This window comes from Phyllostomus discolor, chromosome 11 (genome assembly GCF_004126475.2).
Source record: "Phyllostomus discolor isolate MPI-MPIP mPhyDis1 chromosome 11, mPhyDis1.pri.v3, whole genome shotgun sequence".
NCBI classification, from domain to species: domain Eukaryota; kingdom Metazoa; phylum Chordata; class Mammalia; order Chiroptera; family Phyllostomidae; genus Phyllostomus; species Phyllostomus discolor.
This window is the reverse complement of record NC_040913.2, coordinates 67,286,515-67,313,213: the sequence shown is the minus strand read 5'-3', so window position 1 is coordinate 67,313,213 and position 26,699 is coordinate 67,286,515. Positions and strand designations below refer to the sequence as shown.

The 26,699-nt window shown below is 49.1% G+C and overlaps 1 protein-coding gene and 1 long non-coding RNA gene across 2 annotated transcripts in view; both read right to left on the bottom strand.

Moving 5' to 3' along the window:
• Positions 1-17,159, bottom strand: part of TMEM255B (transmembrane protein 255B) — a 43,406-nt gene extending 26,247 nt beyond the window's left edge. Inside the window, exons 1-3 of the mRNA XM_028526813.2 lie at positions 17,020-17,159; positions 9,647-9,789; positions 6,687-6,749 (exon numbers count right to left, since the gene is read on the bottom strand). Coding sequence (XP_028382614.1) covers positions 6,687-6,749; positions 9,647-9,789; positions 17,020-17,074 — 261 coding nt within the window. The 5' untranslated portion in view covers positions 17,075-17,159. The remainder of the gene's footprint in view (positions 1-6,686; positions 6,750-9,646; positions 9,790-17,019) is intronic.
• An 8,377-nt stretch (positions 17,160-25,536) lies between these two features.
• LOC118497408 lies at positions 25,537-26,512 on the bottom strand. The gene is made up of 2 exons (XR_004899933.1): positions 26,227-26,512; positions 25,537-26,185 (listed from the first exon to the last, which is right to left on the bottom strand). It is a non-coding gene; the product is annotated as an uncharacterized LOC118497408 (long non-coding RNA).
• Positions 26,513-26,699: the final 187 nt, after the last annotated feature.

Here is a 26,699-nt window from a genome sequence, read left to right as displayed (position 1 = left end):
CCTCAGATTTTACAACAAAAGCATGAGTAATAAGAGGAAAATAGAGAAAATGAATTGCATCAGAATTTAAAACTTTAGGTCAGAGACTGTGTCCCTTGTGGTACCCTGTAAGCTCTTGATAATTTTTCAGACACACAGGTGATATAATTCATTGCCTGAAATTGGACTTCTCAATTCAAAGAGAGATCTCTGCAGGAAATCTTGCTGGCTTTCCATCCAGCATCCACCCCCTCCTTTCTTTCCTGTGAACTGTGGTTGATTTTGTTCAGGTCCCTCACTTCCTCGTTATCCTATCCCTCTGTGGAGATGAACCCACCCAGCTCCTAAGTGAGCCTTTTATTGGTGAGATAGTCCCATGACAGGGGTGGGTTTCGAAATGAGCACAGACCTGGCCAATGAGATAAGAGGGAAAGTCTGTTATGGACTCTGGGAAGGTGGTCTTCTTTCTAAGAAAGAATCAAAGGAAGGCATCATCTGTTTCCCTATCTGGATGCTGCTACCTCTGGAGGGTGACAACCAGAAGGAGGACAGAACAGAAAGAGAGGCAGTGGGGCCTCAGGACACACTGAGCCACTGAGTCAGCCGACCACGAAACCACCCACTCTGGACCTCTTGAAGGGATACAAATCCTCTTAGTCCCTGCCAGTCAAGGCAGAGGTTTATGTTAGTTGCAGCCAAAACGCACTGCAGCCACTTCCACCTAAATTTCATGCCTTCCAAAGACTTATTCATTCATTAAACAAAGGTGTGTGGGTGCCCATTGGGTGGTGAGAAAACTGGATCCACACCTCAGGGAACACATCACTATAAACAGGTGAGTGCTAGGAAGGCTACTTGTTCTAAAGGTAGGAATCCAGGAGGCTGGGGGAGCTTTCCTTAGGGCATGACATTTTGCTGAGATCTGAAGGAGGAACTGGAGTTCACTAAAACAGAAGAAGGCGGGGTGGGGGATAGAGCATTCCAGAGAGGCAGAGATAGATAGAGATGAGAAACGCACAGAGACAGAGAGGGAGAGAGATCAACTGGCAGGAACTTGGCAAGGAGTAGCACTCATTAAGTATTTTTCCCTTACCTCGGCACCCAGAGGAGAGGACAGCCTGCAATGCACCCTGACCTCTCCATGCCCTCCCAGTAGGTGGCGATGCTGGCCTGCATCTCTAGGTGGAAATCTTGACAGGAATAAAGCAAAGGCTCTGCTCTACTTAAGGTGAAAGGGAGCTGGAAGTGGCTCTTTTCTTGTCTCCCCTACCCTCCCTATCCTCAGAGCAGACCACACATGTCAGAAATAGAACCTGTCTTGTTCTGTTAAGATAGAGGATTTTCATTACCCGAGAGAAGACCAAACAAACACTTCTATATGCTCCTGAGGATAATTTGTCATGAGAATCTGTTCTTATCAAATCTACTAAGTATTCTTATAGGACACAGAAATGGCATCTCTGTGATGACCAGTTGCCTGCAGCAGGACCTTGCTTATCATCACAGAGAGAAACAGGTGAAGGGAGACAGGAAATGGAGCCAAGAAGGATTTCAGTTGACATCTGAAGTAATAATGAGAATCAAGGTCAAAGAGGAGGAGATGATACGTAGGGAAAGACACCAGCAGGGTCATGGGTTATCCAGTGAAACCCTCATGGGATTGGGGAGGGACCCTCTCCACCGTGTTTTGAGGAAGGGCACCCATGGCACATCGCCCACCCAATGAAAGGGTTTGAGAGATGCATTCAGACACGGAGTTAACTCCACATTGACCTTCTGACAGGGCCATGGCGCCATTGGTTCTCCTGGTCTATTTCAGCCTTTATCCTCCAGGAGCTAAACCTTCTCCCAGCCTTGGACTGGATCCTTCTTGGCCCTCTTCAGCCTCACTTGCCTCTTCTCTGCCCTCCCTCACCCCCCTTCCATGGTGCCCTCTGGTGCCCTCTGGTGCCCTGTGCACAAGTCTGAGCTCTGTGAGGTCGGAACCTCCCCACCAGGGCCCAACATGACACCTTGCTCGTGGAGTGTGCTTGGGAGATATTGGCTGAAGAAAGAAATGGATGGACGACCACAATCTGTGCGCAAGAAATGCTTGAGAGGTGACAAGAATCGTTAAGCAATATTGATGGCTATTTTTTTGACCACTGCATTTCACTTTATTTTGCACATAACCAAAACAACCAATTGACTAAACAGTTCCAGAACTGTTAGCGTTCATTAATCAAGAAGTAAACAAAGTCAGAAGGCAAACTTTTCAGTTCCTCCTAAATCTTTTGCAAGTACAACAGAAACCCCGAACACAGGCTAGTTTTAACACAGAGGGGGAGCCTAAGCAAGAAGAGTGAGTACGGAACATCCACAGGGGTCAGACCAGGAGCCACGCTCCAGGAAGCTGGACTGTACCTGGCCAGTCATTCATGCTGCCCCCATGTACATCTGCCCTGTGAAGTTCACTGTCACTCGTCAGACTGAAATCCAAGCAGCTCTTTCCTTCATTTCTAGGCTCGTCACTTCCTGTTATTCCAAGGTGGGTAATCCATATGCAGAAATCCAGACAGCTGAACTACACTCGCCCAGCTGTGTTTCGTGCAGCATCTCCACAAGCCAGGCTCCAGCTGAAATTCTGTACAGGAAGCTCCCATTGTCATTGAAGAACTCTCACCCCCACTGCACTACTTTGCTGCTGAGGTTCTGGTCACCAGTTCTGCTGCCTTCAACTCTTCCAGCTTGTTCACGCTGGGCGATCCATCACTCCCAGTTCCTCTGGGGCCCTGACAATCAGTAAGTGGGATACTTCTGCAGCTCTCTCCCACGACCATGGGCTGCAGCCACAGGCACAAAGCTCTCCTTCTCCAGGCTCTGGATTCCCTTATTCCCTCCCTCTGGCTCCTCGGTGGGTTTGTACTGGGAGTATTCCATTCTACCACCTTGAAAGCTGGCTGTGATCTTGGCCTTGGGATGGGGCTTCACCTCCTGACACAGAGCGGCCTGCAGAAAGCAGCTCCCAGGTATTCCCAGGGCCTGGAAGCTGGTGGAGCAAGTGGCCAAACCCAGCTTTCTTAAGGACTTTATGATGCTGCTTCACTTTTTGCTCCAATGTGGAAACAAACTTGCTTTTTAAAACCCTGCTCTCACATCGTGCTAATATCAAAGCCTTAGCTGAGAACTGCCAAGCTGGGAACTGACCAGGACTCTGCAAATTTCTTATGCAAATACCGGATCTGCTTATGGCTTCCTCCCCAGAGTCCTGGGTGGGGCAGCTGGTGCCCCCACGAGCCTCCGTATTTTCTGGAAATGGATGGATGTTTCTGTTGTGTCTAAATGCTGGAGAAGAGAACCACTGGAAGCATAGTGGGTGGTTGAAGAGTCTCCGGCTAAATCACGAAGAGCGCCCAGCCGTCTTCTCTGGGTTCACCGCCCCAGAAGTCTAAAGTCCAGAACGACAGCCCTGGAGCAAGCCGGGTTCTCTAAACGAGCGATGAAGGTCACTGGTGAAGAGACCCGAGGTCCCAAAGGAGCTGAGCACCTGCCCTTGCGCCTCTGATAAGGGTAAGGACAAGGGCTGCTGGGAATGTGGGGCTGGAAGGGTGCAGAGGGGGCGTGGCCTAGACCACAGGGGTGGGAGGCCCTGCCTCAGGCTGAGGACCCCAGAAGGAGCAGGTACCTCTCCATTTCCCAAAGCTTGCGCTCCTCTGTTCCCAGCCAATTCAGCCTGCGCCTGGTGCCCTTTGGGTCACAAACCTTAGCAAACTCCGGCAGTGGGGACACGCCCGCCAGGCAAGGGGTTAGAGCACCCACCATGTTGATAGAACTGCCTTCCTTGATGGTTATTGAAAGTTATTGATGGTTATTGAAAGTTTTGGGGGGACTGCTTAAAATAGCTTTGGGGTGGAATCAGTACTTTCATTTTCCCTCGACAAATGCCCATGCGCACACCTGCGTCTTCTAACACACGAGGCTCTAGCTGCAAGTTTTTCTCGGTGGAGTGGCAGCAAAAACAGACCCGGTTGCAGCTTTTCATCGGCAGATTCCCAGAATTCCCTTTCTAAACAGGCAGATATTTGGATCCATCCAGAAAATTGATTATTTTTCCAAACAGGCCTCTCATGGACAGGGCTTGCGCAGCAGAGAAAATAAAAGCTCCCGGGGTCTGTTTCAGATGGAGCGCGTCTGTGAGCATGTGGCTGCACGTGCTGCAGGAGACCCAGCGCCCTGGCCCTACATCAGCTTGCCCCTGTGTGTGCGGCAGACCGAGCCAGTGGGTCACGAGATGTTCGCTCCCAGGACTCTCACTCCCACCTGCCCCTCAACACGGCTTTGGGGTTGGACAACCGGACAACATCTCTTCAAGGGGGCTGGCGGGCAAAGGGGAGAGACCACTGGAAGGATGGGCTGCTAGCGAGAAGCTGGCCAGAGAGCCACATCCTGGCGCACACTCTCAGCCGCCGTGTGGGAAGCTCCAGGTTAGTGCAGCGAAACACGTTCTGAGTTGCGCAGCCAGCCCTGCACGCTTGGAAAGACCGGCCCACAGCCCCTGTGGCCAGATGCTTCTAACAAGAAGCAACAGAAGGACCAGGGTCCAAATGCCAAGGCCGTGTGGGTGGAATGGAGGCCAGTTCTCAGAGGTCACAGAGCCCATTCAACTCACACACCAGCAAGTGGCAGGGCAAAGGCCCACCTGTGCCTCTCCTGGTGGTCTCTGGTGGAGCTGTAAGAAGCAGGGGCCACCCAAAGGTACAGTCCACATGTAACCAGAGTCCTGAGCCAGCCTCCTAAGTAGCAGGTACACATTCTTGAAAGCCTCAACACTCAGGTGCTTACCTACTGGAGCTTGCTTGACCTGTTTTCTTACAACCAGAGCTAGTGTCTGTCACACACCCCAGTTGGCCACATGGCAGGGACAGTGGGCAATTCCAGTGGCTTCTCCATTCACCCCCTCACCCCAACACCCACACTTCTCCCAAAATGAACCAAACTTCTGGAAGGTGTAGGTGGCAGCATCTTCAGGGAAAGGTGTGCCTTGGGACCCCTTGTCCTTCAGCCTGTCCCCTACAGGTCAAAAGCTGACGACACTGGGCAGAGGGGTGGCGAGGAAGACAAGCAGGAGACCGCTCTCAGAAACACTCAGAGGAGGAGGAAAAAGTGCATCTCTAGACCGGACAGACAAAGACTGAGGCTCTAACCCTTCGCAGGAAGTGTTTTTAAGCTATAAGTTACTTGTTAGTCCTTATTGATTCTTCGAGATCAGTGGCATTTAAACTATATTTGGGGGAGATTCTTCTGTGTGTGCACACACACACACACACATAGTGGGGGGAAATCAGCAGCTAACGAAGTTTTTAGGCCTTTAACTTCTCCATCTCTGGCCTTCAGGACCACGAGAGGGCTATTGTTATTGTGAAATCAATGATTCATAGGTCTGTTTCTGTGACCGGAAAGTAATGTCATTCATCAATGGAAAAACATCAAAAGCTGACTCAATTTGGAGCAGTCTTTAGATATCACTGGAGACTAACATGATAATGGGCAGAGATAATGGTGAAGCCATTTCTAATGATTAGATTGAGCGGAGTGAAATGGTACCAGGTAATGATACCATTACAGATGAAATGATACCCTGTCTGGGATTGGTTTCAAAATAATATGAGAAGGAAAGAGACGGGTGGGGATGAAGCAAGACTGGCCCCGAGTCAGCAGTGAGGAAGATGAGGGACGGGTGCTGAGGGGTTCATTACACTAGTCTATCTGCTCTGTGATCTGTTTAAAATTTCCTTTAGTAAGAATTAAAATAAAAAGAAATAAAAAAAAGAAGGCATTCTTTATGTTTAGAAGCATTTGAAATACACATACAAGCATCTTCTCTTCGGGTGGCATTTCCTCAGCCTGCTATTGTCTTCTTTTGAAACAACTTCAACATTCTGACTAACCTATGTGCTTAAACACAGTATTCAACGGTGGCTCCTATTCTCTGAACACCGGTTTGGGCCAGTGTGTGCTAGATATGTGCAGATGCATTAACTCATATGCTGGCAGTAACCCTCAAAATGAAGAAACTAAGGTTCAAATCTGTCAAGTGAGTTTCCCGAGATCACACCACTGTGAATGATGGACAGAGGTTTTGGTCTTCATAAACATTACATTAAACGTTAGATGGTGAAATATATGTTTATCACACAAAGGTAGCCTGGGAAGAATGCTTTCCCTGAAAAGGCAGAAGGGACATTGTGTAGGTGATGCCAACAATGCCAGTCGGAAGCCTCAGCTCCGAGGAATGTGGGTGGCCCCAGCCCGACCGGTGTACAGGGGGTCCCACGCTGCTTTGGTAGCAGTTATCAACTCTGTATTTTCATCCTTCCACCCTAAGGCCTATATTTCTTTTACTAAAGCCATAGAAATGGACTTCCAGGATCCAGGTTGGAAAAAAGGAAGCAGGAAGCAAAACTATCTCTGTTTGCAGGTGACCTAGTGTTATAGATGGAAAATCCTAAGGAATCCACTAAAAAGAGAGAGAGAGAAAGAGAGGGGCCTAATAAATGAATTCAACAAGGTTGCAAGATACAAGACTAAATAGAAAAACCAATTGTATTTTTATACACTTGCATTAAATAACCCCCAAAAGAGAGTTATGAAAACAATTCCATATTACTCAGCCATAAAAAATAAAAGATGAAGTATTGTCATTTGAAAGTAACAATGGACTTTCTTACCATTTGCCTCCGATTCTCCACTAGGTTGATGCCAATAATTCCTAAGAAAGATCCGAAGCCCAGCTGAAAGCAAAGGAAAAACAAGGAGAAAGCACCTGGTTAGCATGCCTGGTGGCGTGATGTTGACTTTTAACAGTAAGTAGTGTCAGAGGAGACTGCTGCCCTTAAAACACTGTATCAAAGGGCCAAGGCTGGCCACTCCCACCTCTCAAAGTTCCCGCCACTAAGTGGCAGACGGGTCCATGCACCTTCAGGTGGGCTTCTCAGGCCCAGTGGAAGCAGGTGATCAGAACAGAAAATGCTAACACATGAATCTATCTTATCTTCTGGGTTCCAGCATTTTAAGTCTTGGGTCAGTTTACCTCTCAGTTTCAGGGAAAGAGAGCATTGTGTGTCCCCTCTGCCCTTACAGAGGACAACCTCTTCACCGTAGCCCAGACCACTCACGGCTCATCTCTGCATCTGGTCACCAGGTGAGAGGCCCACCTGATGTCTCTCCTGGACCTGTCTCAAGTCCCACAGTCTGAAAGAACTCCTTGGGTAAGATATTAGGCAGCTAGAGCCATGGTAGTTCAGAAGAAGAGTTACCAGGCTCCATGGACATGCTGACACCACTTGGAAGTGAGCTTTTGGCTCAGGTGAGCAGGCGGACAAGTAAGCTTCGGGAACAAGAAGAGAGGGAGAAGGGAGGGTGCCTAGGGGCTCCTAAGAATCAGTCCTCTTATTCCTCGAGAAAGCCCAAGCTCTTGGGCCCCAGGGGGGAAGGGATGTTGGGATGTTGGAGAGACACACACGTGGCTACTCTTATCTCAAAATGAAGGACCAAGGGCTGGGGACCAGGATCCCTGCACCTGAGAGTGTCCAGGAGACAAAGGTGTGCCTCATCCTCCATGCCCACCTGCTGGAAGAATTTCTTAATTTCCTCTTAGCGTAAAAGACTTGGAGTGTCAGCAGTGCCCACAAAGGACACTGCTCGGAGCAGCTGGTGACAAGCCTCTCACAAACAACATGGGGGTGCTGCCCTGGGACTCTGCGTTAGAGCCACACGCATGCAGTGGGTGAGCCCTGCGCATGGGGCTTCCGAGTGACCTGTGGGGCCAGGCTGGGGATAGCTAACCCACTGACCAGCACAGGTGTGGGGTCTCTAAGGCCTCACTGTCAAATTGAATGTGCTAAAAATTGGACCTATTTATGTCTACAGACATCTTTATCTGTAATTATGTCTATGGAGATGGACATGTATGAGCAGATGTCGTTTTCACCAATAACTTGAGAATTCTCAAGGAGTAAGGAGAGAGGAATGTCTTCTTCACATGGGCCTTCAAAACACCACCATCTAACTCCACAGTTCAAAAATACCAACATTCCATTCCAACATAAATGTATTAAAATATATCTATTAAGTTTCACTAAGCTCCATTTTTTTGGATTAAAAAAATCCTCTTTCCAAAATGCTGAGGTATTTCCGCCATCCAGCCCCAGCTTCTTTCCGAGTTCCACTCTGCTCCAAGTCTCTGAGTTGACAAGGACATCCATGGGAGTGACTTTCATCCACATTTTCTTTCAGTGAGTTTCACCCGTCCTCTCCATTAGTTTGCATTCAGAACTGTCCAGGCTGAAGCCTGTTTCACTCTGGACATGCCCAGGAATCAGGTCCTTTACAGAGCAAGCTCTGACAACGTCCAGGCTGCTCTTATAGGTGAGAAATCCTGCCTAAGAGAAACTTAGCAAGCAAGCAAACAAACAACCCTCTACTACTCAAAACTGATCTTGAAACTTTGCAAATAATTTGAAAGGATGCATTGTCACAGCCACCAGCCCCCCGAATTCCAGGCTCGCCTTCTCGTCCAGGACACGTGGCAGAAACGCAGGGTCTCCCACTTGAACCCGCTTCATGAGGTTTCACCGAAAAAGCTCTTTCTGTGCAGACACTGTTTGGATGTGTTTGCTCACAACTTACATACACGTAATGACAGTTTATAAAGCATACGCAAAAATAAAAATAAATGATAATATAAAGATGATTTAAATGATACGGATAAAAATTTTTAAATATTAAGAGTGCCCAAAACTTTATCAATATTATTATTAATCTTGATAATACCTTTAGTGAGAATATGTATTTAATGAGATACATTAAAAAAATACCTTGGTTTAGCACTTTATGATACAGAGCAGCTGAAGGCTCTGGTGCATTTTAAGGACGTCATAGCTGATGAAGGGCAATTTCACAGACACTTTCTGTGCACAATTCAGACACTTGGAGCAAATTTTATTGCCAATAAAAAAATATTGCCAATAACAATGGATGTGAATTCAGTCAGAAAATCTTCCTGATAATTCTGAGTTTAGGTGACTGCTTCGTGCCAGATCTGATTAGCGGTCATGTTCCTGTTGCTCCCCTGTGATTACACTATTAATGTAATCACCAGTCAGGGTTCCTTGGCTGGTGTCTTCTAAAGCTACATTTTTCTGAGGACTGGTTTGATCACCTTGGTCTCGCGGGGCTAAAATCCAGGTGTCACGGGGCTGGTTCCCCTTAGAGGCTCTGGGGAGACTTGGGGCCAGGTCTTCCCCATGTTCTAGAGCTGTGTCATTCCTTGGCTGGTGGCCCTTCGTCCATCATCAACATCTTTTCCCATCACACGACTGAGGAGGGCTCTCCTGCGCCCTCCTCCACTTTTAAGGACTCAGTGCTAAGACTGGGCTACTCAGAAGATGCAGGGTCATTGTCCACACCCTTGAGCCCCCACTGCTGTGTGGCTGCCCAGATTCACAGATCCCAGGGAGTAGGATACAGATGCTTTGGGGGTCATTATTCTGCCAACCACAACCGCCAAAACAAGTCCCCACGCCCTAACGCTCCAACTCCGTGGAGCTGGAATGAAGTGTGTCGCCACCACACAGAAATCTGAGGCACCCTGTGCATCCCCCTCCAACCCCAGGACCCCATCACTCACAATGATCCCTGGGTAGTAGCCCCCCACGGTCACGTTCTCCGTCCTGGTGGTGGCAGCGAGGCCGATGGTCAGGATGAGGACAGACACCACTAGCAGAGACCCCACAAACCACAGGGAGGTCTTCTTTCTTCTCGTAAACCCTTCTGGGAGGAGGATAAACGAGGAAGCCGTTAGTAGGTGGCAGGGCTTGAGGGAGGTCCTAGCAAACATGAGTGCACTCCCTGTCCTAGTGGAGCTCTTCTCTCTGCGCCCCGCAGGCTCTGGAAGGCCTGTCTGTCCCGGAGCCAGGACACACAACTGCTGCTCTCTCCCCCATCAGTGCCCACCTCAGAGGGCGAAGCTTAGCCATCTTGGTCCCTGTGACTCCAAAACAAAATAGGGGAGGAAGGAAAAACATGATCTTCCTTCTCGTGCCAAAGTTGTCTACACCACCCTTGCGTGTGTGTATGCACATGGTGCTGATGGGGGAAACAGCTTCATATCTGATTGCAGCTGCTGGCTCAGATGACCACGTGAATTGCAGGCATGCAGACATTTTTATACACCAGAAGATTTGCCTCCAAAGATGTGCACTTCTGCAGTCGATCAGCAAAGCTTAATGTCAAGTCAAGGTTGCAACACCTAAGGACAGGATTGTTACATACTTGGAAATAATTGCACAAAACTATAAATCCATGTGCAAACTCAGAAAAATTTGGCTCAACTGAGCACGCTGACCTAGCAAGGGTGTATGCCTCAAGAAGGACTCTTCATTCTGGGGGCTGAAGGGAGCCCCACTCGAGACCTGCACTCCCTTAGCAGAGCCCCTCTCGGACTCGACACAGCCCTCAGCACAGCACCCTCTCTCCAGCTCCTTGGGCAGGTGCTTCTCCCAAAAATTTTATCCTAAAGCACGTATTACCTTCACCGTGAAGGGGACAAGATCTCTTCATTCACTGAGATAATAAACCACCAGCTCCCCACCACCTGAAGTTCTGGGCCCAGGTGCTGCCTGCAGCTCCTGGGACCTTGGCGTGGCAGGGTGAAGGCGGGAGGGGCACCCCTCTGCATAGGTGGCCCTGTCCCTGATACCACCTGCACGGCTCTGCTCTGCAAGCCCCGGCCCAGCCTCTCCAGACTCCGATGTGGATATTTGGGATTTAAATCCCAGCCACCTGGCTCCAGAGTTCCTTCTGTTATTCACTCTTCTCTCTGGCTCCCTTAAAATGCAAGTTTATCTCCTGCAACCACAGGGACAGACTCTTGTATCTGCCCCTGGCTATACCCTGAGAGACCCAGGCTGTGGCAGAGTTTTGGGCAGAGGAGGGAGGGAGGTACTCTGGTTTCCTTTTTTGTTTTTCTGGTTCCTGCAGCACTGTGGTTGCTGTGTGGAGAGTAAACTACAAAGGAACAAGGATGGACTATGTAAAGCCTTCTGTGGAGGCTCATACCTATGAGGACGTACCAGCCAGGCAGCCCAGCCACACCATAAAGGGCAGAGCCTTCCCTGGGGGGGAGCTCCTGACAATGGTGCAGTGCACCCCTCAGTGAGAACACGGGTTCAGCAAGTCTTCTAGACCCTATCATGGCTCTCACTTCAAAAGACTACCACACTGTAACAACCAAGTTGCCGTGATTTGAGCACCCAGGGGCGAGCCACCCATCACATCTTTCCTTTAAACCTCTTGGAAGTGCCTTGGCCGTGTGCTCCCAGGCCCAGCAAAGCAGCTTCTGCAGAGTTCTTGCTGAGTGAGCTCAGAGGGATTGGAATGCATGGACCCCAAGTGAACATCTGAGCGGGTATACGAGTGGCCCCATGAGTGGACGCATGAGCAGACAGCACAGGAGCACAGAGACGATGCTGACTGCCTGTGACCACGCCCTCAGCCCATTCGCTCAGACACAGGTTCCACAGCATCTTCCAGTGTGTCTAAACTCAGCACTATTCAGGAATGACATTCCGTACCTTTTATCTATCACACTTGCCATTCCCAATTCCCCCATCCCTCCCAAGGTGCTCAGCCCTGAGGGCACTGGCCACTGTGTCACTGTTATCAAGAGGACAGGCCCTGCTTGCTGTGTGAGCAGAAGCAAGTCACTTCCTGTACCTGCTGCGGTTTTGTAGATAGGTATCAGAGAGGTGCTTTGATTGATTAATTATGTCTGCCCGGAGCGTGGGAATAAGGAGCAGCATCCTGCTGACCAGCCGGGAAGAGGCAATCCTACCGCCCCTCCAGCTCCAGCAATGTCAGAGTTTTCTCAGTTTCACGCCTCCTCTCCTCTTTCTCACATCTAACTTTCTCAGTGGCCTCAGGAACTTCTCTTCCCCACACCTCTCATTATATCTGTGAACTAAAAACCAAGCCTCACTGAGGCTAGAAAACATAACCAAAGTGATAGCAACATTTTTACAAGGAAAAGAAAGACTGTTAGTTTTCTATTTAAAAATGTATGGCTTTATTCTGCTCATAAAAGCAATATGTATTATAGAACAGTTATAGAGTACAGGAAAATACAAAAAAAAATAAAATTCACAGGAACCTCTCACCCGGAATTGGCCAGTGGGCATGCAGGCTTTGGTCTTTCTTAAAATGGAACTAAAATGTTTTAGAAATCTGGTTTTTCCCGTGATCAACCATAAGAATTTGTCTGACTTTTGAAATACTTGTCCAAAGGGCATTCTTATTTATAATTGTGTATTCCACAAGATGGGTGTGTCGATGAACCTGTCTCTACTATTGTGTATTTGAGTTGTTTCTAAATTCTTAAAATTAAAACCCAGTGTGGGGAGATGCATGGATGGAGCACAGGAGATTTTGAGATCAGTAATGGCAGACACATGTCGTCATGTGTTTGTCCCAACCCAGAGAACGTGGGACACCCAGAGTGGCCCCGGATGCACACCGTGGACTCCAGGGCCAAGGTTGTGCCGGCGGGTTCCCTGTTTGTAACACACGCCCCACTCTCGCAGGGACGCTGATAACAGGGGAGGCAGGGGTGTGCATGGGAATTCTATGTTTCTATACATCTTTCCCTCAACTTTGCTGTGAACCTAAAGCTACTCCAAAAAGTAATCTATCTTTTTAAAAAAACACAATATAATAAACATGTTTGTATATAAATCTTTCTATCACTTCTCATCACTTTTTTAGGATAAACTTCTACAAGGGAAATTTCAGGGAAAGATATCAAAACATTTTTAAGGAAAAAGTAAAAGTTTTGAAGTAAAAATCAAACTTACAAAACAGAAGATAAGCCTATAGTTCTTGTACAAGCTTTGGAAAGGGTTCTGTGAACACCCCAGAATTCTTTATCTACAAGCAAGAGAAGTTAACTTGGCTTTATCTGATTGTGTCAAGTTGCTCTTTTCATTGTTGTTTTCTACTAATTTTTACTACCAATATAGAAGAGTTGTTGAGGGAGAAGCATTGGTAAGCACGTTTCACAGGAAAACACAGCCCTCAGTGCAGGCAGACTCCCCACACTCTTCGGGACCCAGCGTGGGCACCTGCTCTGGGAGCTCCCTGCAGCGGACTCCCCCTCGTTTCCTGTTTACAGCATCTTACTTGCAAACCAGCATGCATGCAGACAGCAATGGCTTTTTCCTTGCATTTGCTTAAAGCCTGAAGCCAAGGGTGTATGTTCAAGGCAGTGTGCCTGGGGGTCAGGTATCGATCAACAGTTCCAGGAATGATGGCCGCAGACGAAGGGGTGTCCGTGGGGAACCAGAGGACTGAAATGGCAAAGCCCCTCTGAGAACAGGTGAGCGAGAGGGAGAAAAACAAAAGAAAGAAGCCTCCCCATGGGTGAAATTCTGCTCTGGTTAATTGATTTTGGGAAGGTAGGTAGAGTGAAAAAAACCCCACAAAAGTTAAAAACATATCTTCTACATTTTGTAAGTTAATGTAACTGTTCTCGGGGAAGTTCTTAAAATAATCATATTGATGATAACTACACGACCTAGAAACTGGGTAGCAACTTCAGCTTTCCTCCGAGCAGTCTGACTCTGTCTCACCCAATCAGGGTCAGGGGATTCATCTCCCACTTTCTCCAGTCCTCTTCCCAGCCTCCAAATATCTGCGAATGGAGCCAAATACCAATTGCTTTCAATTAGTGCGACTTCCTCGTCAGCTCTTCCTCCTCGACTATTTCCCCCTTAATTCCCCATTTTAATGTTTTGATTGTTGACACGTGGTTTAAGAGCCATAAACTAAATAAAGTTCATGGGGCTAAGCATTTGAGAAAAGTATCAGACAAATGCCCTCCTCCTCAAAGGATTCTGTTTTGCTCTTTTTCTTAATTAACTGCACTGCATGTTTATTATGCCCAAAATAATTAACTAGATGCCTGAGCATCTGCTTCCAGCCACAGTTATAACCTTCCATGGGCCTCATCTCTTAGTTCCCTTTGGGATCCGTCTACAGAAGATACATCCCTCGACTATATCCTGGTCCTTCAAGCTTGTGAATCTTGATCTGACCAGATCCACTAAGCTAGTAGCATCATCTGGTCAACCCTTGTCAAATTTGTTAGTGACATTCTGACATGCTAACCACTCAGTAAAAATTTGAACACCTCTTTGAGTTCATGAAAATCTTCGTATGAACCATTTTCAATACAACTTTACCATTTCGCCACTTTTTCCCAAGTCTGATTTTTTTCCTCTGAAACTCTATGATGGAAAGCAGAAGGTGTAAGCTATCCTTTTTGTCAGCATTTCTATCAATGGCTCCAAGGTTAATAGAAGGCCAGGAAAGATAGCCAGCATAACTCATATGGGGTGCTGGGAAGGAATGGTCCCGAACAATCTCAGTTTTAATGACACATATCGTCATATTTTGACTCCAGGTTCACCAGAGATAACAAAAAGAAAAATCCTGACCTTATTCTTTACAAATATAAGGATATTGCAAAAAAAATACATAAATAAATAAATAAGAAATTATTTTAAGAAAGGTAAAGATGGATAATATATCCTTATAATGACCATAAGACATGCATTTTTAGATCAGATTAGAGAGAACGGGGATTTTGACTTAGAGGAAGACAGCTAGAATTACCTGAATCCTTCCCTAGATTCTCCTATCCCATTAGCAAGAATATCATCGTGTGCATTGTTACAATTAAAGTGCCCTTAACACAGTGCCTGTTAACTAAAATATCTACTGTTAGGTGTATAACTGTGCTGGCAGCTTACGTGGACTGTACCCAAACTGTTCTGGACCTGCCCCAACCAGCCGGGTGACCCTAGGCAGCCTTTCATCCCCTCTGAGCCCGGCAGAAAGGGAACTCGGTGAGGGCAGGGGCCACGTCTGCCTTCTTCCTCACTGGATCTCAGGGCCGAGCTCAGGCTGGGCGATAGCTTCTGTCCTTGTGTTGACTGAATGGATACATGTCAGTTTCCTGATCTGTGAAGTGGAGATGATAACAACCCCCTGCTTTATCCACCCTTGAGACTGTTACAAGGATCCAGTGACAGAACATACCCATGTTCCCCATGTTCTTTACATGTTTTTATGAATGTAATGAATATATTTAGGCATTAATAAACATGTTAATCATGGTGGTGTTAATGTTACGATGGTATAGCAGTCATTCTTAACGGGTGTTTCTCCAACAGGGAGTTGAGGGGAACAGTTCTGACGTGTGAAGCTGAACAGGTCAACAGCTACATCCCTCCCGTCTCGCTCACTGTCTCTCCTGAAGTGCATTCTATCTAGAATATCTCAGAATGTCACCTTGTCACTCCCCATGAGTCCCTCCATCCTCCTGCCCCTGCCTGTCCCTACTCCCAGCTTCAGCCAGAGTTGCCAAACCACAGCTTCTGTGAGAAGCTGGTCATGTCTGAAAGAACTGCAGGGGGTGGGGGGTGGTGGCAGATTCTGTCTCTGTCACTCAGTGCTTCCTCCACTTAGGAAAGCCAGGAAGGGAAGGGGGATCTCACAAAGACTGGAGGTATTCAAAGTCATGCCTCCCGGGTAGCAGGGCCTGGGCCTCCCAGAAAGAATGAGCTCTTTTAACCGTGTGAGGACACCCAGGTAAAGTGACAGTCCCCGGGAAAGTAGACCGAGGCATAATGATGTACCCCTCAGCCATCAGTTTCCCTTTTTAAAACAATGTAATATAACATGTGCCCAAGGTGGTGAACACAAAGGTAAGGTAGAGAATACCCACAATCCCACCCAGCTACACTAATGTTTAGTGTTTTTACATAAAACACCAACTTCTAGTGTTTTTAAATGTATAATTCCTCCTCAGAAGAAAAAACAAAGTCAAGTGTTATGTTTAAACCATCAAGTCATTTTAGGATAATAATAGAGTAACAACTAGTTAATAACAGAAAGTTATTATTATTAAACATTAATAAAGAAGTCATTTCCTGAAGGAGGAAAATGCATGTAAATAAGTTTTGCCAACTTTGAACAGTGAAAAAATAATAAATTTTGTCACAGAGCATTTTGCTTTAGAGAGTTGGGAGAACATAGAATTATCTCGTTGAGGAACAAGCCAGAGTTCTTGATTATTATTTAAAAATCAGACAATATTACTAACCCGACTTCTAGAAAGAGGCTTTCCAAAGATACTGCAAACAGGGTTATGAGCTTAAAACCCAAAGTTTTCAAAGGGGTCATTTCTGAAGGAAGGGGCAGACCCCGGGAGATCCCCTAATCCCTCCCCCAGCTGTCAGGCGTCCCCTACCCTGGGCCTATTTTTTTCTTATCTTTCCAACACCCGCTCTGCCCTCTCCCCGTCAGGAAGACACGCCCAGCATTATTCCCCTCTTGGCCACCGCCCGGTGGAGAACCCAGGCCAGCTCCCCGACCTGTGAACACGCAACAGGTTTCCTGTTTTCCCACCCGTTGCCTGGCTTCGAGGCTGCATCGGTCCTGCTTCCGGAAATCAAAGAATTACAGATTCTGGGAATTTGTGGGGGAGAAGTCTGTGGAAGGGTGCGCGGAACAGGAGCAGCACACCGTGTGTGCGCGCGCGCACACACACACACACACACACACACACACACACATGCTGTACGCCCCTTTGTCGCTGTCAAGCAAGAGGAAGCCGACTGGCTTGTTGAAAGGGACTTCTGGCGGATATCTGAGGTTGAAATAGGGCAGAGATGAAAAGCAGGGCAGTTTGGGTCGTCCCATTCATACAAATCCCAATGAAAGGCAGTGGGCAAGAGACGGGGAGAGTCGCACAAACTCAGAGACAGTCAGAAACAAGAGGAAAGGAAGGGGGCGCGAGAATATGAATGACGAAGGGCCTGTGCCCTTCCAGGGGCGCAAGGGTCCCCCAGATAAAGCTCCAGGGAGGCGGGAAGGACTGGACCTGCGCTCCGGGGCCAGCGGGGGCCCGCGGGGAGCCTGCGAGGATGCTCCGGCCGCCCTCACCTATCGTGTCCAGCAGGGCCAGGGGCCCCGGCACCGGCAGCGCGGGCGGCTGCATCCCTGGGCTGCTCCTGGCGACGGCGCGCGAGGTCGGCTCTCCCGGTGTGACGGCAACAGCGACAGGCGGGCTGCGCGGTGGCCGAAGGATCAGCCGCTCGTGAGCGCCGCCCCTTCTCTCCTTCACCCCCGCCCCGTCTGGCTGCTTCCTTCCCACCTGCTTGGCCTTTCCTCCCTCCATCCTACCCCTCAGTCCCCTTTCTCCTCCTGGTCCCTCCTCTCTCGCCTCCTCTCCTGCCCGATTCTTCCCCCTCCCGCCACCCCCCATTCCTCCCCTTCTTCCACCGGTCTCCCCAAGCCCCTGCTCCTCTCTCCTCCCCCATCTCCAGCCCTCAGGCGCCTCCAGTTTTCTGGGAAATCAAACCATCCAACCGCCGCACCAGCGCGGGAGACAGACCCAGGGCGGAGTATACTTCTGGATGTCTGGTCTGTGTCCAGGACCAGGGCCAGTGCAGAATAAATTCCGGAGTGAGTGGTTGTTACAGGGGTATGCCCACCTGTCTGAACTGAAAAATAATTCATAACATTTGCTGATGAAGAAACTGAGCCTCACTGAGGTAAAATAAGCAGCCTGGAGCCACACAGCTAGTAAGTGGCAGAGCTCGGGAGGCAATGCAGGCGGGCTGGCCCAGCTCACGCCCACCACCTGTGCGACAGCATGTTCCAGAAGCTGGATGGGCTTGACCTGTGGTTCTGCAGGTTTGCTGAAAATACTTGCATATTTTTAAAATGTGTGTGCATGTTGCCAGAAGTGATAGCCTTTCCAACTAATAAGTTTGTCACAGAAAATTTTAGATGCAAACTTGAAATGGGAAAGATTTTGAAAATGCTTTCTGAGCTACCTGAGCAAAGAAACTTGAAAAGGGCTCTAAAGGGGCATGGCAGGTGTGAGTTTGTCCCAGGGCCATGGCAGGTGTAAGTACAGTGGTACCTCGGTACTTGTCTGTTTGTTCCGTAACTCGCAACGAATGCTGAAGCCAATGAGTACCAAGCAAGCAACAAGGGATGCATTTTTTTTCTTGTCAAAATGCAGTGAGTACAGGGTTTGACGAGTTCTGAAGCTGATGCATACCAACATGTGACTGTATATCTCAGGAGTTAAGTGGGTCCGCCTCACGTACCTCACGATATCCTTCATCAACCTCAGAATCATTCCCCTTTCACCGGTAGAAAATTGAGGGCCCGGGAGGTTAACTGATGTGACCAAGAGCAGATCCAGAATTCCAGAAGGCAGATCCACGTGCCTAGCTGTAGGGAGGGACACTGGTTAGAATTTATTCCTTCAAACCCCTCCCTGCCCCAGGATTGTAAACAATGCCCCCACCAAGTGTGTGGGGTGCCTTGCTGCCAATTACACCAACTGACAACTGGTATACCACGCTGCCTCAGACGACACAGGAGGCCTGTAGCAAACTGAACTTGGCAGGGAGCAACAGTCTGGGGTCAGGTTATTTTTAAAATGTAATGTAATTTAGCTCTTCCAAAGGCAATTATGAGAAGATGAGGAAATCTGTCTTATATCAGTCTGAGGATAATCAGAGGGACTGAACAAATTATTATTGATATTAAGAAGATAACATTAAAACAGTTGTGAGGAATGCATACTGTCCTCCCTAACACTAAATTCCTCCTGCTTAGATTAAATGTTTCAAATATCCTAGAGGCCCCCACCTGGACTTCTCTTACATGAACACAGGTCCCCACAGGCCGCAGAAACAACTGAGTCTCCTCAGAGGCTCTCGCCCAGAGGTGCCGATCCAGCAGGACTCGCGGAATGAAGGAGGGACCACCCCGAGCCTATCCTTGAGCACTTACATGCCTCACACTGCGGTTGCCGCTGTTCACAGGCTGCCTTATGTAAGCCATACAATATTATGCCCATTCCACAGATGAAGAAACTGAGGTACAGAGAATTCAAATAATTTTTTCAAAGTCAGTTAGTTGTTTGATGGCAGAAACGAGATATAAAACAGGTCAGTACAATTTTAAAGCATAATTTCATCTTCCAAATGGAAAAAACATGTATTTACCTTACTATACACATTTAATCGAATCTTTTATTTATGCAGTCAACAGGTATTTGTTTCATTTCCTCTATGTGCAAGATACTAAGAGAGCTGCAAAGATAAGTCATACGGACATGCCCTTTAAGAACTTCAGTTAAAAGTGAGAAATAGGGGGAAATACTATGGGTTGGCCCAAAACTTTGGTTTTCTCTGTAGGATGGCTCTAGCAGTGCTTAGTTTTCTTTAACTTTATTCAAAACAATTTTGTAAATTGTACTGTGACGGCTCACATGTTGGTACGCATCAGCTTCAGAACTCGTCAAACCCTGTACTCACTGCATTTTGACAAGAAAAAAAATGCATCACTTGTTGCTTGCTTGGTACTCATTGGCTTCAGCACTCGTTGCGAGCATCAGCGTGCATTTTTAAAAAATCTTATCAAAATTGGTGAATTTTTGTGTAACCATTTAAATACTGAAGATGGAAGAAAATAAGCAACATTTTCAGCATATTATGCTTTATTATTTCAAGAAAGGTAAAATGCGGCTGAAACACACAAAAAAAGATGTGTTCAGTGTGTGGAGAAGGTGCTGTGACTGATCAAACGTGTCAAATGTGGGTTGCGAAGTTTCGTGCTGGAGATTTCTCATGGGATGATGCTCCAAGGTCAGGTAGGCCAGTTGATGTTAATTAGTAATCAAATAGAGACATTAATTGGCAACAATCAACATTATACCATTTGGAAGAGAGCCAACATACTCAAAATATCCAAATTAATAAAGTTACTGGTAAAAATGAAAAATGTGTCTTTTACAGCAGAGAACAATAGTCTGGGACCAGGTTATCTTTAAAATGTAATATAATTTAGCTCCTTACAGTGCTGGCCAACCCAATACTATAAAGCAGATGGTGATAATAGCATTGATGAGTGCAATTACCTTATGAGAAAATTACCAGGATCCCCATGGGCGCAGCCCTGCACATGCAGAGAGCAAGGCCCCTCTGAGGACCAGCACAGTGATTCTCAAACTTACCTCCCACTGGAACCCCCCATTGCTCAGGACACTTTAGTCAGAGCCTCTGGAGGCAGGAGAGCATTTGGGGTTCCTGAGCAGGTCCCTGAGCAGCCAGGACTGGGAACCGCTGCTTTCAGAACAGACAGGACGCTGAGGGAGAGAAGGTGAGGACTCGTGGTTCCAGGAAGAGGTGGTGTGTGTGTCAGGCCTGGGGAGCGGAGCTGGGCGGGACGGAGTTCCAGAGACGTGGGGGGCAGTCAGAGGCCTGGAAAATCTCTATTAAGTCACACCATTCTGGGCCATGGTGACACTTCCCACCGGCCTCCCTGCATACTGCTCATGCCTGGTGGCAGACTTTCCCAGCATGCCAGCCAGCCTGAACCCCTGAAGGGGGTCCCTGGAGACCCATCCAGCATAAAACAGCTGACCTGAGAGGCTGGCCCCACCGCCAAATTTTGGAAGGGAGACTAATCTTCCCCTGTCCTGGGTCAGCCTGTTGTCTTCATGGGCTCCACACAATCATGTCAGAACACACATGCACGCATACATGCACGCACACATGCACACACGCCGACCAGGTTAGCCCCAAGTTTCAGTCTAGTGTTATGTCTCAGTGTCAGATGCAGGTAGGCTGGGAAGGAGGTCCACCTGGCCATTTGTCCTTACCAACTGCCTGCTTGTCTGCCACTGAGCCCAAGTGGCTGTGGCCAGCATGCCTCTGTGTCCTCCCTGCCAAGCGAGAGCGTGAGGTCTGGGTGACTATGGGCCCACTGCCCAGTCCCACTGCAGAAAGGCTGGCCTGGGAAGGGGTGCTGACTGACCCCTCCCCGCAGGGATTTTGCCCATCCGCTCTGCCACAGGGTCTTGCCCTGAAGCCACGGGCGTCACAGGCCCCGGCCTGCAGAAGAAAGGAAGTACAAGAGAGTGTAGGATTTAGTGTCTGCAGTGACAATCAGGATGACTTGAAAATTCAGGATCAGGCTGCCCAAGGAGAGGGTGCATGCAGACCCCCTTTCGTTGTCCCTGGCCATTGCAGGGGCAGGAGCTGGCCCAAGCAGCTGCCAGAGGGAGTCCGGCAAGGGCCTCCCCAAGGACTCTATGAGCCAAAAGCTTTGTCCCTTTCAAATAAAAGCAGGTATGTGGGGGTGGGGGTGGGGAGAGGAGCGAGCAGGAGTAGCCCCTGCACTGATTCAGTTCTATTATGGAAATAAATTCACCGAGGACAAGGGCTTCTCCCCTTCCGTCCCCTGCTTAAAACTGTGCCTGGCTCAAGGCAGGCACTCAGTAAAAACACACTGAGGGAAGACTGGATAAACGCAGCTCCCAAACACCACTTCGCACCTGCTCCCTGCTGGGGCAGGCACATGCTGGGCAGCGTCCCTCTGCTACTGCAGCCTCACCTCCTCGGCCCTGCCAGCTGGGGAACCTGTTGGAAGACCCGTCCCTTCAGCCTGGCTGATGGGAAAACCAGTCAATATGAGCTGACCAGGTCAACAGGCTCCAAGAGCAAGGACGTGAGCTCTACCAACTCTAACAAGAGAGGAATTGAAAGAACCACAGAGCCACTTCTGCCGGCCATAGGCATAGTTCGGTTCCTCCAGTTTGTCCCAGAACCACGGGCCACGTGGCCCCTGAGCAGGTGAAAATCATCCCCAGAGCATGTGTATACACAGCCTGGCTCTCAGCTCTCAAGGGTTAGCGGAGTGCAGACAGCAAAACACGACTCCTTCCTGTAACCAAATAGCCCTGAGATGACGCTCGGGGAATGAATAATGTAGACGAACAACCAGGGAAATGACAGGTGGCCCCTGCCTGTCTGTCCACATGGATGAGGTGGGTGAGGCCGCAGAGACGAGACAGGAGAGTTCTCAGAAGCATGAATTTTTTAAATGAAAACACTCTCAGGGTTCGCTAGAAGGCCTGGTAACCATGATCTCCCAGATCCGCATCGCTCTAAGGAGCCCAAGCAGAAAGGTTCGACTGCCCCAGGCAGCTCACGTTTCAAGGTTCTTTTGCTCCCATACCTCCCATGATTCCTCGGAGCAGGAGTGCCTTACTGGCCTTGGATTTGCAACCACAGGCTTGTCCAGCGTCTCCTGTTTTAGCCAAACAACCTGCAAAGCGCACGTCTCAGCAGCCCTGTTGAAGGGAGAGAACCACGCCCCTTGCAGACCTGTCCCCCTGGCCTATGGCACATATTAAATATTGACCTGCCTGGGAAAGGCAGCCACCTCCGAGCTTCCCCTGGAACCAAAGGGACAGGACGAGGCACCAGGGCCATGGGCACTCACCCAGCCTGAGCGAGTTGAAAGCCAGCCCATGGCAGTCCACATGCATTTCCATGAAACACCGCATAATGCATTAGTCCTTGACGACCTTTATCCCTCAGCCCGTTTGTCTTACAAGTAAGAAAGCTGAACTTCAAAAAACATTTTTCTACTATAACTGGGGGACTGAGGTTTGATTTTTATAAAAATCATTGATTTTATCTTCATTTTAAATTGAGTATTACCTGAGTGTCTATCTTATCCATTTTTAAATCTGATGTCTCCAAATTGAGGTTTGTCTTTCAGACTTGTTCTTCTATCAGCTGGCCCAGTGCCTGCACTGCTTTCAGTCGAGACCCACTGTGTCTGAGCCCTCACCGGAGGGGTGGACCCCGCTATGAAGTAAAAGGAGGTGTGCTCAGCCTTTCTGAGGCTCATTCCGGCTGAGTTCATGTGAGGTAATTATATAGTTAGCAAATCTACAAAGACAAGGGGAAAATCAGCGGGCTATGAGAGTATAATGAATAACCCAAGGAAGGAGCAAATGAGGAGTTTTGAGTGTGTGACCCGTGTTTGGATGATAAGACTGGACCCCGAATGTCCAGTGAGTGGTCCCTCCGGTCACCCTGGTGGGACCGTTGGGAGCACAGGGCCCCACATGGGGTTTCCCCCACAGCCTCCCTGAGGACTGGCCGAGAAGGGGACGGTGCAGATTTGGGGGAGAGCTGCATGCGTCTCCTGCGTGTGTTGCCCATGCCACCCAGGCAGCCTCGGACTAGCCCCGCCCCCCAACTCAAACCCTGCCTGTTTCTTTCTTGAGATTTTCCATTTTTATCTGCTCCAGTCTTTTTGTATTTTCTTGCTCAAGCATTTTATAATGGCCGCTTTCAAACCCTGGTCAGAGAATCCCAGCCCCTGCATCATTCAGCATCGGCCCTGCCGACTGTGTCTTCTCACTCCTGTGGGGCTTTTCCTGGCTCTCGGCATGAGGACTGACTGTCCGTCACGTCCTGGACCTTTGGGGTGTCATGTCATAGACTCTGGGTCCCGTTGGAGTTGCCTACGTCAGCCACCCTCCTCAGACCCAGTGCCACGTGGATAAACAGGTCGGTGGGCAAGAACAGAAAAGAGACGTAACCTAATTTACAACAGATGCCAAGTCATCCAAGGCTTTAGAGGAAGCACTGCTCCTCAGGTGGGCGGGTGGTGAGTGAGCACCTGGCACAGCTGTGGGCATAACAGGTGTGAGAGAAGCCCAGGGCGGGTCTCTCGCCTGGAGGAGCTTACAGTGCGCCCGAGGAGACCACCAGAGAAACAGGCGACAATGAGACGCAGCCCACCTGTGTTTCTCCATAGCCTCTCCTGTGGCACTTGGCCCCCAAAGACTGCCAGTTATGCGCATTAACTACAACCTCTCCTGGTTTTTTGTTAGCTACTGTGTTGGTCTGATGTCACCCCATATTGCACTAGAGTCACCCCAATAAACTCTCTGGGCCTACCTCATGGGTGGGATGGCCTCTTTCTAAGGTGGCTCTGCCTTTCACAGGCCTCGTCTCCATTCTGATAGGCAGGATCTCAAACAAGTGCATGACTCAGGTTTGGACAAAGGGGGTTTATGAGTATAAACAGCAGGGACTGACTACCTACTGTGAATAGCAGAACAATGTAACATAATCCTTACCCTGACAAGGAACAAAGTAGGAGTTTGCAAATGCAGATGCACTGGAATTCAAGATCTGATGAGCAGGGCCTTTGAGGGCAATTTTAAAAATCTGGTAGCCATAGAGAGATGAGAATGAAGGCAGTGTAAATGTGTGTGTGCATGTATCATCATGTGTGTCCACGGGAGTATATGTGATTTCAAAGGAGAGAATGCAGCTAGTATTCATATCACAATCTAGAGAGTCCATCTCTCTTTTTCAAACTCCCATTGTTACATTGTGTACCCTTTTCCACTTGAATAGAAATTGTGTTTTTTGCTTTTATAAATAAAATCTCCCTGAAACCATTTGGATCAAAGCATCTCCAGGGCCCCTCCTCACCCTGACCATCCTTCTGGGGATTAGGTTGCTAAGGAAATGCCGTGGTGACGTTCTTACCACAGTTGTGTGTCTAGACACACCCTCACCCCCAGGATGGTAAAAGTGGGACACTTCTCATCAGGCTTGCAGCCCGGGCATGTCGACAACCGAGATCAGGGGCCCAGGTGCCTAAGACCAGCCACCCTGGAGGGTTTTTGCACCTGGTTTCTGAGGATCCGTGGCCAGATCACAGTTTGGGGCATAAAAGGGATCAGAGATGAAGGCTTCTCTGCAGAGGCCCCCACCTCGGGCCTTCCTGGGCCCCTGATGTGTGTCGTGGGTGAGCGCAAAGCCCAGACAGTCCAGCAGCACTGGAGCGGAACGGGGCAAGCGGATGCTGTGTTGGGGGCAGCAGGGTGTCCATAGCCCAAACAGGACAGCAGGCTCCCAGGCCCCCTGTGAGCAGAGGGAAGTAGCCGGAGTGAGGACCACCACACACTGCTGAGCAGCAAGACCCCCTGGAGTGTGCCTGGTCAGGGGACTGCACCTGAGAGATGCCCATGGAGAAGGTCCCCAAAGACACATCAAGAAGCCCCATAACAAAGGGTGGCCATGAGCACCTGCCTGGCAGCTCTGAACTGCCCTGTCCATCTTCGTCCCTCCCCAGCCTCACCCCCAGAAGCCAGAGGCTGAGGGTGACTGGGAGGGCAGAAGAGCTCAGCAAGGGGAGTGGACATGTCCCCCCATGCCCAGCTTGGAAGAAGTCTGAAGTAACTAGAGTCCCGATTGTCACATGGGTGGATGGGCATCTAAGTTCATGCCTTGAGAGCACTGTTACCTAGAGGGGCCGCAGGCAGATGCCTGGTCACCTCTGGGCAGGGGAGCAGCTGGGAGGGGGCACGGGGCTGGTGGGCTGCCAGCAGGTGTCACAGTGTGGTCACTGACTGAGTGCCCATGATTTGTTTTCTCTCTGTGAAATGTTATGTTTTAACAAAGCGACTACAGGACTTTCAGCTGCTGACGTGTGAATACGTGCGGCTAACTTGCGTTCGGGTGTGGGGAGCAGGAAAGACCGGGCCTGCTCGGACTCCCAGAGACAGCTGGAGCCACAGGTAAATTGTGTTTGGGGTTATAGTCCAACAAACCTGTGAGATCAATAAACATTTGTTTATAGGTTAAGTCACAGGCATGCCAAATTTAGCTACAAAAAAAAAACCCACAACCAAAAAACAACCACCAATGAACAATATTTTAGTGTGTTTGTCTTAGGTAATATTTGAGACATACACTAAAAAAATTATTTGGTGTTTATCTGAAGTTCAAATGTAACCGGCTATCCTGTGTTTTATCTGGGCATCTAACCATAAGATAAAGGCAGGAAGGACCTCACTGGTGAATCTGGCACCGCAGAAGAACAGCCTCCACCGTCAGGCCCCGTGGGCCCCGGGCAGGCAGGGGGTGATGGTGGCCAGAGGGGGCAAGGGCCAGGCCTCCACCCACGTAGCTGCGGCTGCTTGAATGACCCTGCAGGGCCATGGGGACCTAGTGAAGAATAAATGGCTGTAGAAAAATCGGAAATGGGTCTTTCTTGCACCAGGATTCAGTGAAGTGAAATTAATAGCCACCACTGAAGCTACGTGTACCATTCTAGTAAACAAAACCGGACTTAAGGAAGGGTGCAGCAACCTGTCCTGCCAATAGTTCAGCGTCCCTCAGCCCCCGATCCCTCATCTTGGGCCTGCCCAGGGAGATGTATGAGCTGATAGTTTCAAATCACAGACCAGAAAGCACTAGGTGCCTCCCTCAGGCCCTTCCAGAGCATCCTGTGCTTTTACAATCCCACACACAGTCAGGAGAGAAGGACCATTCAGGGTCAGGTTTACTTCACCAGTCCAGGGATGCTTTAAAGGTCAAGACTCCTGGTACGCAGGTAACTACAGAACACACTGGAGACGTCTCCACAAAACTAGGGAGTCTACGCCCAGCAGCTGTCTGTGCCTCGCACGATGCTCAGGGGACATGTCCTGTTTTCTATGTAGGCTCTAGAGCAAGCAAGAGGTAGTTGGATCCTCGTGTTTGGCCAGCAACCCTCCGAAGCCATTGATTGTCAAGATCCACTCTTCTCCCGAGGGTGCAGGGGAGCTGATGGCATGTCCCCGGGGCCCTGGCAGCGGCCAGGTGGCAGGAGGAACAGGAACTGTGTGTGAAGGGGGACCAGGCCAAGGTCCACAGTGAGGCCTCTCTCACAGTACCTGGGAGACCGAGGACCATGGTGTGCCAACCCCTGGACCAACCAAGAGAAGGCTTCCACCTCAG